Source organism: Papaver somniferum, chromosome 10, assembly GCF_003573695.1.
Source record: "Papaver somniferum cultivar HN1 chromosome 10, ASM357369v1, whole genome shotgun sequence".
NCBI classification, from domain to species: domain Eukaryota; kingdom Viridiplantae; phylum Streptophyta; class Magnoliopsida; order Ranunculales; family Papaveraceae; genus Papaver; species Papaver somniferum.
This window is the reverse complement of record NC_039367.1, coordinates 129,181,504-129,194,217: the sequence shown is the minus strand read 5'-3', so window position 1 is coordinate 129,194,217 and position 12,714 is coordinate 129,181,504. Positions and strand designations below refer to the sequence as shown.

At 37.2% G+C, this 12,714-nt stretch overlaps 1 protein-coding gene across 1 annotated transcript; it reads left to right on the top strand.

The window, feature by feature from the left end:
* Positions 1-1,445: 1,445 nt before the first annotated feature.
* Positions 1,446-2,063, top strand: LOC113316208. Its single transcript, XM_026564428.1, has one exon. It carries the CDS (start codon positions 1,446-1,448, stop codon positions 2,061-2,063), a length of 618 nt encoding a protein of 205 aa, XP_026420213.1.
* The last annotated feature ends 10,651 nt before the right edge of the window (positions 2,064-12,714 follow it).

Genomic DNA, 12,714 nt, shown 5'->3' with positions numbered 1-12,714 from the left:
CTTTCTTGCTTTGTCCCATGTCATTTTGTTGTATTTTGCTGTGTATATGTTGGGATCTTGGACAAAGCCTATATGTTGTTTATAAATGATGAAAATTTGGTAGTGCCGTGTTTGATGGGTCCAACCTTGGGCGTTTATGATTAGTTTGATCTCCTTTGTTGTCTTAAATGTATTAAACCCATCTTTTATGTATATAACTATCTTATGGATTTCCACTCATGAATTTATAAATCATGGCTTTTCTTTCATATATAGTTAGTTACACTTCTAACTACTGCGAACTTAGCATGAATGTTGAATTGCTCTTGTTAAAGTGTACTAGGTATCTACTATATTTCATACCTTCAATATTGCTTCTGAACTTGTTTTGTCTATGAGATTGGTAGGTCTAATTCATTAATTTTGGTATTTAAGAAATTGCATGTGAAGTTTCATTTCTTTAAGTCTATCAGAATTGGCAGTTTGTTTTACATATAACAACGGATTTTTGCTTGGACATTTTGATTGATTTGTAGATTAAGAACGAACAATGAATTTTTGGACGAAGTAGCCTCTAACTTTCTTTTTTTTATACATTACATTAGTATCTTAAAGTGATTTCACTAATCTTTTAACCAAAATTTTTATTTAAATTTGGAATGTCATTTTTAGACTCAAACTGTATCAAGTCTGTATTTTAGTCTAAATTTTCCTTTGAATTCCAAAATCAAGTTCAGGAGATTACCGGCATTTGGTTTGAGTTTACAAAAAATTAGTTTGCAGTCGCGTTTGTTTTTCCTTCGCATGTGGTTGATGTGCCTTATCTGTATGAGTTGTTGTCTAATGAAATGGTATTCCACATTTTTTTAAAATAATTTGATTTCTGAATTTGGTTGTATAATTTTACTGCTTTCGATTTCATTTTTGAGTGGCGTGACTGGGGTTTGTCCTTGCTAATGGTTGAAAACCAACCCATTAGCAGGTGAATTTTCTAGTCCACTACGGTTGGCATCAGAGCGTGTTCCGACTCACAGGAACTGTGTTCTGTTTTCATGATTACTAAATAGTCGAATTTCCACTGATTTACCTACAATGATGTACTTTGACTTCGGTAAGATTATAGAAATATTCTGGTATGTCGTATTTCAGCCTTTATTCAGTGGAGGAGAACTTTTCTTTTTGTTTGTGCTACTCATTTGTTATTCTTAGTACTGCCTGAATTTGACTTTTCTTAAATGTGCTACTGATTTGTAATAGGACTCCAATGTAGTTGGAGTGTACTAATCTTGTTTAAACATGTCTTTTTTTTTCCGTAAGGCGTTTCACTGCACAATCGTTTGAAAGAGTCTGCTTATTTTGGGGTTGGGGAAAACTATCAAGATACCGTGATATACGTATCATTTTCGTGTGTTAGTAATGTACATTACTAATCAATTGCAAATCTGACGCTTAGTTTGTTTTTGAAGATGTCGAGGTGTGTAAAATCTGTAACCTCTAGCTCTGTACGCAAGAAAAATAATCTCAGCAAGAGGACAACACGCCTTGAGAATGACTTTGAAAAATTGTTGGGTTCTGTCAACACTATTGCTGGAGCCGACCGTAAGCGGATGAGAACTACTATGGACCTGAAGGAATTCAAGAAGGTGGTAGGGAAAGATATAAACTTTAGTGGGACGACAGATCCTACCGAGGCGGAGAAGTGGTTGATGGGCATTGAGAAAGAGTTTGAGGCTTTGCAAATTCCGAAGGAGAATAAGGTTAGACTTGCCACTTACCTGTTTGAGGGAGATGCCGAACATTGGTGGAGATATGTCAAGCGCATGGAAGATGTAAGCAACATGTGCTGGGAGAAGTTTGTGGAGCTATTTCTTAATAAGTACTTTCCACCGACAGTTAAGGCACTTAAATGCGTGGAATTTGTTGCATTGAAGCAAGGCAGTATGACGGTTATACAACTGGATCAGAAATTTAGTGAATTTAAGTGTTATGGAACACATCTCGTCCCCAATGTAGAATTGAAATCTCGCAAATTTGAGGACGCATTGAGGCCATTCGTAACCAAGTTGTTGGACACCTGCACATGAATTATAATGATGTCTTAAAGGCAGCACTGGCAATTGAGGCTAGCATGGTCAAATCACAAAATGAAAGGGAGGAGAATGAGGTGAAGAAAAGGAAAGGAAGCAACTCATCGTCTCACCATAAACGTGCTCGCTCTGATTCATACACCAACAAGGACAAAGTTAGCGGTTGCTGGCGATGCGGAGGAGATCACTTTGGGAGAGATTGTCCAATACCAGCAACCAAGGGCCACAAAATATAAACTAACTTCGTATAGTTGAGACCAAGCAACCAAACCTATAGTTCACCTAGTTCCCTCAGTATCCCTGCGCCTCCAACTTGCAATAAGTCACGCGCTTGGAACAATTCATTTGGTTCGTATTTGTAACACCCCTTATAACTTGTATTGTTAGTAATAGGTTGTCCCTAATAAAATAAATAAAACTTATGTTAAGGTTAGCCGTAGAAAAGAAAGAAATAAAAACCTAGCTTTAGTTTTGCCGTGAAAGGGTCAGCAAGAACTTTCAGAGGAGAAATCAGGGGAGAACTCTTGAGGATTTCGAGCTCAAGCCAAAGGCAAGTTGATTCTTGCTCTATCAATTCTTATTGTTAATAATTGAGTTTAATCCTACAGTTAACTAGAGAACCTAATTTGTTTTGAAAACCCTAGTTTTGGTTTTGAGTTTAATTCTTTCTGAAATCTGATAACCAGGTACTGTTTGCATCTTAGACTAAATTTGAACCGTTAGAAATTATTGAATTTTGGATATGTTGTTCATAATTATTTCATAAAGACTCCATTAAAATATCATGCCGATCAGATAAGCGTAGGTACCCTAATCGACTATGTTTCAGAGATTCTAGGTTCAGAATTCTGCTAGAACGTGAATAGGTTAGATACCTCTGGATTAGAAGTTTTGTTGCGTAGAATTACATGAATTGGATACGATAAACCCATTTATATGATTATTCTTCTGTAAAAATTTCAGAGCAATTGGATGTTTGTAAGTACCCTAATTAGATAAAGTTTCCCCTTTGTGATTGTACGTTTTCAGTCTGAATTATGCATATAAACTCTGTCTTATCTTGACATCTAACCGTCACTTTTACTTGATAATTTTATGAAGTGTCTATGATATAGTAGTGAGTCAGTGGTAAAAGTTTCACCATGTTCTGATCAGTATAAGACATGATTTTGGAAAGTACAGTAGACTGGTCTTGCATAGCCTATTTCCTGAATTGTTTCAGTACTGGGTTGAAGCTTGAATTTTGTATGAATTTTTTGGTCAGTTTGAATGGTTATGCAACATGTTTCAGAAGATATGAATTGATTATGTTTGAGCTTATATAAGAGCTGTATTTCTGTTCAAGTGGGTGTTGTTTGTCAAAAGCTATTTCGTATTAAACCATTTGATGAGAGGTCAGTCCACAATAGCTATCGCGCTTGTGAGACTTGTAAACTGGGGTTGTCTATGTTATGGGGATAGGGCCACAATAGCTATCATGCTTGTGAGCGCCGGCGTTGAATAAATTTGAATGTTCCTTTTGGGTTATAGTTTGTGTATGTTTCCTTGAGTTATTAAGTACCGAAGGTAAGCGGTAATGTTGGGGTGGTGTGCTATCTTTGTACAGTTTTCGTGACTCTTTGCCATGGTTAATCCTAATCAATTTGGACTGAATTGTTAGTACTCTTTTACTTAGTAGTAAAATTGATGGTTTAAGATTGAACTTGCAAAATCCAAGGCTCTGACCTTGTGTTGATTTTTCCTTGCAGGTAATAGAGTAAGCAACTAAGTTAGTCGGGAGTCTTTCTTGAATTGGCGCTGCAGAGTGCGATACGAAGTAGGATCTCTTCCTTGATGTGGTTTGTTTTAGATTTATTTTTCCTTATTATCGATAAGGTTATCACAGAGAGACACGGTGCTTCGATCACCATATTAAGAGGGCTTAAGTTTTATCTTCTAAATATTATTTTTTTATGTCGAAAATTTAGTCATACTTGTTTCTTTTATTTGGTTGAACGTTTTTAGAATCATACACAATGCTCATTAATTTGAGAATGATGTTCTTTCTTTATATTAACTCAAATAAAAGTTTTTAGTAGCCAACTTGAGCTATGTGGACTGTATGTTCGGGTAGTAAAACCTTGAATTGCTAATGATAGGGCTGTCAGGACTACCGTTACTGATTCAGGGTTGTCGCAGTTGGTGTCAGAGCTCGTGATCCTTATGGACATGAGGCGTCGTGAGGAACACTCAATTTAGGCACTTAGTTTTTTGTTCAATTCTTATGTTTGACGTAATAGTTGTTTTTGACTCCTTTCTCTAAGTAGAATGGATGTTGGTTTTGCCTTTCCTTTTGTTACTAGTCATGTCCGGAAGAACAGAAACTAGAAACACGAGAAATACTGGGAATGGAGGAGCTCCTGATGTTGTTGAAATGATGAGGTTGATGACTGGAACTCTAACAACGGCGATGGAAAATCAAACTGATGCCCTTATGACTCTCATTCAGAACCAGAATGAGAATTATAATGCGCCGCCGCCGCCACCAGATGGAAATGCTAATGGTAACCCACCAGGTGGTGGTGAGCAAACAATATGGTTGAACTTACTGAAGAAATTTGTGAGATTGAAACCACCTCAATTTGAAGGTTCATCTGATCCATTAGTAGTTGACAAGTGGAAGGAAGACATCGATAAAACCTTTGTGGCTATGAGGTGTACACCAGTTCAAAGGAAACAACTTGTTGTTTTTCAACTATCCGGTGAGGCAAGAAAGTGGTGGATGAATTCAACGATGGGATTGGATCTGAATACCCTCACTTATGCTCAATTTTGCGAAAGGTTTGATGCAAGGTATTTCCCAGCCACTGTGAGAAATAAAAAGATTAAGGAGTTTGCTGATTTGGAACAAGTTAAGCCCATGTTTGTCGATGACTATCTTGATCGTTACACTAGTTTACAGCGTTTTGGGTACTTTTTGACACCTGATGAAGATAAGTCAGCTAGAAAATTTGAAAATGGTTTTGGGGTCCATATAAGAGGTCAGGTGATTAGCCATTGTTTCCCTACGTTCCAACAAGTTATGGATAGTGCTAGATCTACGGAAGCTGATTGGTTAAGGAATAAGGAGACAAATCGGAGAACTTCTAGTACTACGAGGCAAGGAAACAACTACCAAAACCAAGGTAACAGGAACAAGGGTAATGGAGACCATCGTGGTGATATAAACAATTCGAGTGGTTGGAAGAGACAAAGGTCTGACAATGGGAACGTGAATACTGCACCTACCCTTTACTGCTATAATTGTTGGGATCCTGGACATAAGAGTGATCGATGCACTAATCCTAGACGACCACGACCAGTGACACTGAATGATACCCAAGGACCCGCCAAACATATCAGAGTTCAGCAACATAATTTCCAGAAATCAAACAATGAACAAGAGTGAACCAACTCTAACCAAGGAAGATTTCATGCTCTTGTTCCACAAGAAGAGCAAGTGCCTGATGGATTTGTGGAAGGTATGTTCCTCATCCATAACAAGCTTGGTAGGATCTTATTTTATTATGGTGCAACCAATTCTTTTATTGCTGCGACTTTTGTGAGTGAATTAACTATTGAAGCAATGACATGTGAAACCCCTTTGTTGGTAATGTCACCTTTAGGAAAAACTACATTGATTGATCATATAGTTAGGGGATGTAATGTACAGTTAGGGAGTTTAGATTTGTCCACTGATTTATTTGTTTTTGATATGGTTGGTTTCGATGTTATTTCGGGGATAGATTGGTTATCGGCGTATCATGCAATGCTTGATTTTCGAGGGAAATCCATAGTATTTTCCATACCAGATCAGCAAGGTTTCTTCGTTGTTACTACTACAAAGGAGGCTCCTCCTAAAGATTACTTTTGTGGGGTACATGAAGAGGACTGTACTGTTCAGGTTGACCCCTTGAACTCTATACCCGTAGTGGCAGAATTTGCAGATGTTTTTGTAGAGATTCCAGGGTTACCACCGCACTGAGAAGTTGAATTTTGTATTGAGTTAGTGCCGGGTACAACACCGATTGCCAAGGCACGCTATTGTATGGCTCCCATTGAAATGCGTGAACTTAAGGAACAGATCCAACAATTGATGGACTAAGGATTTATACGTCGCAGTACTTCACCTTGGGGAGCACCAATGATGTTTGTCAAGAAGAAGTATGGTTCACTTCGTTTGTGCATAGACTATCGTGAGTTAAACAAGGCTACAATCAGAAATAAATACCCGTTGCCGAGGATTGAAGACTTATTTGATCAATTACGTGGAGCTTGTTGGTTCAGTAAGATCGATTTAAGGACTGGCTACCATCAGCTGAGAGTTAGGGAGAAGGATGTCTCTAAAACAACATTCTTATCAAGATATGGTTCTTATGAGTTTTTGGTTATGCCTTTCGGACTTACTAACGCACCAGCCGTATTTATGGATTTGATAAATAGGGTGTTTAAGGAATTTTTGGATAAGTTTGTCATTGTCTTCATCGTCGACATATTAATATACTCTTCTAGCCGTGAAGATCATGTTAAACATCTACAAATGGTATTGCAAACTCTTCGTCAGCACCAACTGTATGCTAAGCTCTCTAAGTGTGATTTTTGGCAGCAAGAAGTTCAATTTCTTGGACATGCTATATCAAAAGAAGGTGTAGCCGTGGATCCACACAAAGTTATCGCGATGTTAGATTGGAAGCAACCTACATCTGTAACGGAAGTGCGAAGTTTTCTGGGATTGGTTGGTTACTACAGTAGATTTATTCAAGGGTTTTCAAGCATAGCAGGCCCGTTGACTAATATGACTAAGAAGGGGATTCCTTTTGTTTGGAAAGAAGAATATGAGCAAGCTTTTCACACCCTAAAAGAGAGGCTGAATTCTGCTCTTGTCTTGGCACTTCCACAGACTGATGGTGGTGGTCTAACAGTTTATACAGATGCTTCACTCCATGGGTTAGGATGTGTACTTATGCAAGATGGTAAGGTCATAGATTATGCATCTCGACAGCTACACGTAAATGAGAAAAACTACCCAACTCATGATCTGGAGTTGGCAACAATAGTATTTTCCCTGAAGGTTTGGAGACATTATTTATTAGGGGAAAAATTTCAGTTATTTTCTGATCATAAAAGCCTTAAATATATGTTTACTCAAAAAGAACTTAACATGAGACAGTCCGGGTGGATGGAATTGTTAAAGGATTATGAGTTTTCGCTTGAATATCACCCTGGGAAAGCAAATGTTGTTGTTGATGCATTAAGTAGAAAACCGCGTGGTGTTGTCGCTTTTCTTATGTCTCTTGAATGAAAGTTACTACAAGAGGTTTCAAAAGCTGATTTTATTTTGTCTTCAGGAAATTCAAAACAAGTATTTGTTGGACGGTTACTAGTACAACCAAATTTGATCGAGAGAATCATTTCAGCTGAAGCAAAAGACCCATGGTGTCAACTGAAACTTAAGAAGTAAAGAATGGAACTACCTCATAAATGGTAATAGGTTCTGATGGAGGTTTGAGGTTCATGAAAAGACTATGTGTACCTGCAGATAAGGAACTACGTCGCAGTATCTTGGACGAAGCTCATCGTAGTAAGTATACGATACATCCAGTGATTTCGAAAATGTATTGTGATTTGAAGAGAAACTTTTGGTGGCACGGAATGAAGCTCGATGTCGCTCAGTATGTGTCGAAGTGTCTAACTTGTCAACAAGTTGAACACCAAAAGCCGGGTGGCATGCTGCAATCTTTGCCGATCCCAACCTGGAAATGGGATGATATATATATGGACATCATAGTCGGTTTACCTAGATCAAAGTCTGGTCACGACTCAATTTGGATGGTGGTAGATCGCTTGACTAAATCTGCGCATTTCATTTCAGTCGAAACTACATATACCACAGACAAATTAGCCCAATTGTATATTGACAACAATGTCGCGTTGCATGGGGTACCATCGTCCATTGTGTCGGATAGAAACTCGCACTTTACCTCGAGGTTTTGGAGTAGTTTCCAAAAGGCTTTAGGTTCAGAATTAAGTTTAAGTACTGTATTTCACCCGCAAACGGATGGTCAGACCGAGAGAGTGAATCAAGTCTTAGAGGATATGTTAAGAGCGCGTGTTCTGAATTTTAAGGGTAGTTGAGAAGACAATTTGAAACTTATTGAGTTTTCTTATAATAAGAGTTACCGCTCAAGTATTGGCATGGCACCTTTTGGAAGCGTTATACGGTAGACCTTGCCGGTCACCGGTGTGTTGGCCAGAACTTGGTGAAAGTAGTTTGTATGGACCAAAAATTGTGCAAGAGACTACATGGAAAGTGTCTTTGATTCGACAACAACTTCGAACTGCTCAAAGTCGTCAAAAGAGTTACGCCGACCAAAAGAGGAGGCAAGTGGAGTTTATTGTTGGTGACCATGTTTTGCTAAGAGTTTTACCCATGAAAGGAGTGATGAGATTTGGGAAAAAAGGGAAGCTAGTTCCAAGATATGTTGGACCATTTCCAATTATTGAACGAGTTGGTGCTGTGGCATACCGTTTAGCTCTTTCGGAACACTTGTCAGCAGTTCATAATGTTTTTGACATATCAATGTTAAGAAAACACTTGAGAGATGAAGACCACCCTCAGCTTCAAGGATCTCGAAGTCAGGCAGGATGGTACTTATATAGAAAAGCCGCATTGTATCATCGATAGAAAGATACATAAACTGAGGAACAAGACTTTAAACCTTGTTAAAGTGCAATGGAATCATCATAACCAGAATGAAGCAACCTGGGAGCGAGAAGATGATATGCGGGCTAAACATCCATCATTGTTCGAGTACGAGGTATGTTGATTTCGAGGACGAAATCGTTCTTTAGGAGGGGAATGTAACACCCATAACTTGTATTGTTAGTAATAGGCTATCCCTAAGAAAATTTTGGGTGTTAAATAAAACTACTCAGTTAAGTAGGTTAAAATAAATAAAACTTATGTTAGGGTTACTGTAGAAAAGAAAGAAATAAAAACCTAGTTTTAGTTTTGCGTGAAAGGGTCACCAAGAACTTTCAAAGGAGAAATCAGGGGAGAACTCTTGAGGATTTCTAGCTCAAGCCAAACGCAAGTTGATTCTTGCTCTATAAATTCTTATTGTTAAGAATTGAGTTTAATCCTACAGTTAACTAGAGAACCTAATTTGTTTTGAAAATCCTAGTTTTGGTTTTGAGTTTAATTCTTTCTGAAATCTGATAACCAGGTACTGTTTGCAGATTAGAGTGAATTTGAACCGTTAGAAATTATTGAATTTTGGATATGTTGTTCTTAATTAGTTCATAAAGACTCTATTAAAATCTAATTCCGATTAGATAAGTTTAGGTACCCTAATCGACTATGTTTTAGAGATTCTAGGTTCAGAATTCTGCTAGAACGTGAATAAGTTAGATAGCTATGGATTAGAAGTTTGGTTGCGTAGAATTACATGAATTTTGGGTATTTTAAACCCATGTTTATGATTATGCTTCTGTAAAAATTTCAGAGCAATTGGATGTTTGTAAGTACCCTAATTAGGTAAAGTTTCCCCTTTGTGACTGTACGTTTTCAGTCTGAATTATGCACATAAACTCTGTCTTATCTTGACATCTAACCGTCACTTTTACTTGATATTTTTATGAAGTGTCTTTGATATAGTAGTGAGTCTGTGGTAACAGTTTCACCATGTTATGATCAGTATAAGACATGACTTTGGCAAGTACAGTATACTGGTCTTGCATAGCCTATTTCCTGAGTTGTTTCGTTATTGGGTTGAAGCTTGAATTTTGTATGAATTTGTTGGTCAGTTTGAATGGTTATGCAACATATTTCAGCAGAGCTGAATTGATTATGTTTGAGCTTATATAAGAGATGTATTTCTGTTCAAGTGGGTGTTGTTTGTCGAAAGCTATTTCGTATTAAACCATTTGTCGAGAAGTCAGTCCACAATAGCTATCGCGCTTGTGAGACTTGTAAACTGGGGTTGTCTATGTTATGGGGACAGGGCCACAATATCTACCATGCTTGTGAGCGCGGTGTTGAATAAATTTGAATGTTCCTTTTGGGTTATAGTTTGTGTATGTTTCCTTGAGTTATTAAGTACCGAAGGTAAGCGGTAATGTTGGGGTGGTATGCTATCTTTGTACAGTTTTCGTGACTCTTTGCCATGGTTAATCCTAATCAATTTGGACTGAATTTTTAGTACTCTTTTACTTAATAGTAAAATTGATGGTTTAAGATTGAACTTGCAAAATCCAAGACTCCGACCTTGTGTTGATTTTCCCTTACAGGTAATAGAGTAAGCAACTGAGTTAGTCGGGAGTCTTTCTTGAGTTGGCGCTGCAGAGTGTGGGAAGAAGTAGGATCTCTTCCTAGCCGTGGTTTCTTTTAGATTTGTTTTTCCGTATTATGGATAAGGTTATCACTGAGAGACGCTGTGCTTCGATCACCATATTAAGAGGGTTTAAGTTTTATCTTCTGAATATTATTTTTTTATGTCGAAATTTAGACAGACTTGTTTCTTTTATTTGGTTGAACATTTTTAGAATCATACACAATGCTCATTAATTTGAGAATGATGTTCTTTCTTTATATTAACTCAAATAAAAGTTTTTAGTAGCCGACTTGAGCTATGTGGACGGTATGTCTGGGTAGTAAAACCTTGAATTGCTAATGATAAGGCCGACCGGAATACCGTTACTGATTCAGGGTTGTCACAGTTTCCAAACAGTAAAGGAACAACAACTCTGTTCGGTAACAACTCTTTTCAAACAACGTGATATGAGTTTGATAAAAAGCTCTTCCATTTAACCAATAAACTCCTTTATCTGGTTCTTAGATCAATCTATTTAACAACTACCAAAGTAATTGATTAGACTATGCAATCAATACTATGAATCACAAAGAAATGTATTGATACCGATCTACACAACTAATCAATCCAATCTATCAAAAGATAAACCGATTATTGTTGGATCCCCGGCCGATCAAGTTTTGTGCACACCAAAGATTATGAACTCAAATAAGAAATATTCTTTGTCTTCAAATCTTCTTAGATCTACAATAAACACCTGCACACAAACAACTTGAATCTCTTGTGATCAATCACACACAGAACGGTGAAAAGACGAGGGTACCCAAATATACCTCAATCTAAAACTTTTCCACCTATAAGACCGTTCTCCGAAAGTGATTTTATATAGGATGAGTCGAGATAATACAACTAATAGGTTCACACTTCGTGTGATCGTCTATGGATACGAGATCGAGACAATACGACAAAAAGATAACTTGTATGATTGACTATGGATACAAGATCGAGATAATACAACAACGAAGTATGTTTACTTGATAATAGGTTCGGACTTAACCAAACCCTAAGTATTGTCTATCAAGTAAAATAGGAATTAACGTTTGTGTAATTTACTTTAAATTATAATAACAACAATTATAATTGGGAAAATAAAAGTAAATGACACAGCAAGATTTTGTTAACGAGGAAACCGCAAATGCAGAAAAACCCCGGGACCTAGTCCAGAATTGAATACTCTCAGAATTAAGCCGCTATAAAAAATCAAACCAACTTCGTATAGTTGAGACCAAGCAACTAAACCTATAGTTCACCTAGTTTCCTCAGTATCCCTGCGCCTCCAACTTGTTAATAAGTCACGCACTTGGAACAATTCCTTTGGTTCGTATTCCAAACAGTAAAGGAAAAACAAATCTGTTTGGTAACAACTCTTTTCATACAACGTGATTTGAGTTTGACAAAGGCTCTTCCGTTTAACCAATAAACTCCTTTGTCGGGTCCTTAGATCAATCTCTCAACAACTACCGAAGTAATTGTTAGACTATGCAATCAATACTATTAATCACAAAGAAGTGTATTGATGCTGATCTACTCAACTAATTAATCCAAACTATCACAAAGATAAACCTATTATAGTTGGATCCCTTTCCAGCCGAAACAAGTATTGTGTACACCAAAGATTATGAACCCAAAAAATCTTCTTGTCTTCAAATCTTCTTTAATCTTCAATCAGCACCTGCACACAATCAACCTGAATCTCTTGTGATCAATCACACACAGAACGGAGTCTGTTAACGTTGGGTTATCACAATACGTCTTTAGATCTACAAACAATCTAAAGATCCCCGTTGAAACTTCGATCTAGTTTGAGTGAATCTTATATCAGAAGAGAGGATTTTCAAGCATAAACAAACTAGGTGCAATCAAAGTTCAACAACCGTTAGTCAATCAAATCAATCCAAAACTAATAATAAACTGCAATTATCTAGTTTCCTACCAACGGTACTAATAGAGCTTCTCAATCCCAAATAAGTCTTTAAACTGAGCGACTGTAAGAGATTTCGCCTAATTAGGTTACTTTCCTCTCCGAATAGGCGGCTCCACCAGTAACAACACAACTAGGTAGTTTTGCTGGCTTTGAGGATTAGTTTGCTAGAAATGCAAACTTCAATATTTATAGACAAGGAAGTTTGGACACCAAGGAATTTCCAAAACCGAATATTATCAAAGGTATGCAATAAACACAAAAATCGGTTTTCATAATTCCTGAAAATGCACTGTCCAAATATTGACCGAAACCCTAATAGAAAAATCTATAATCA

Excerpts from the sequence above, each read along its gene's own strand:
- LOC113316208 (XM_026564428.1), top strand. The coding sequence starts at position 1,446 with ATGTCGAGGTGTGTAAAATCTGTAACCTCTAGCTCTGTACGCAAGAAA.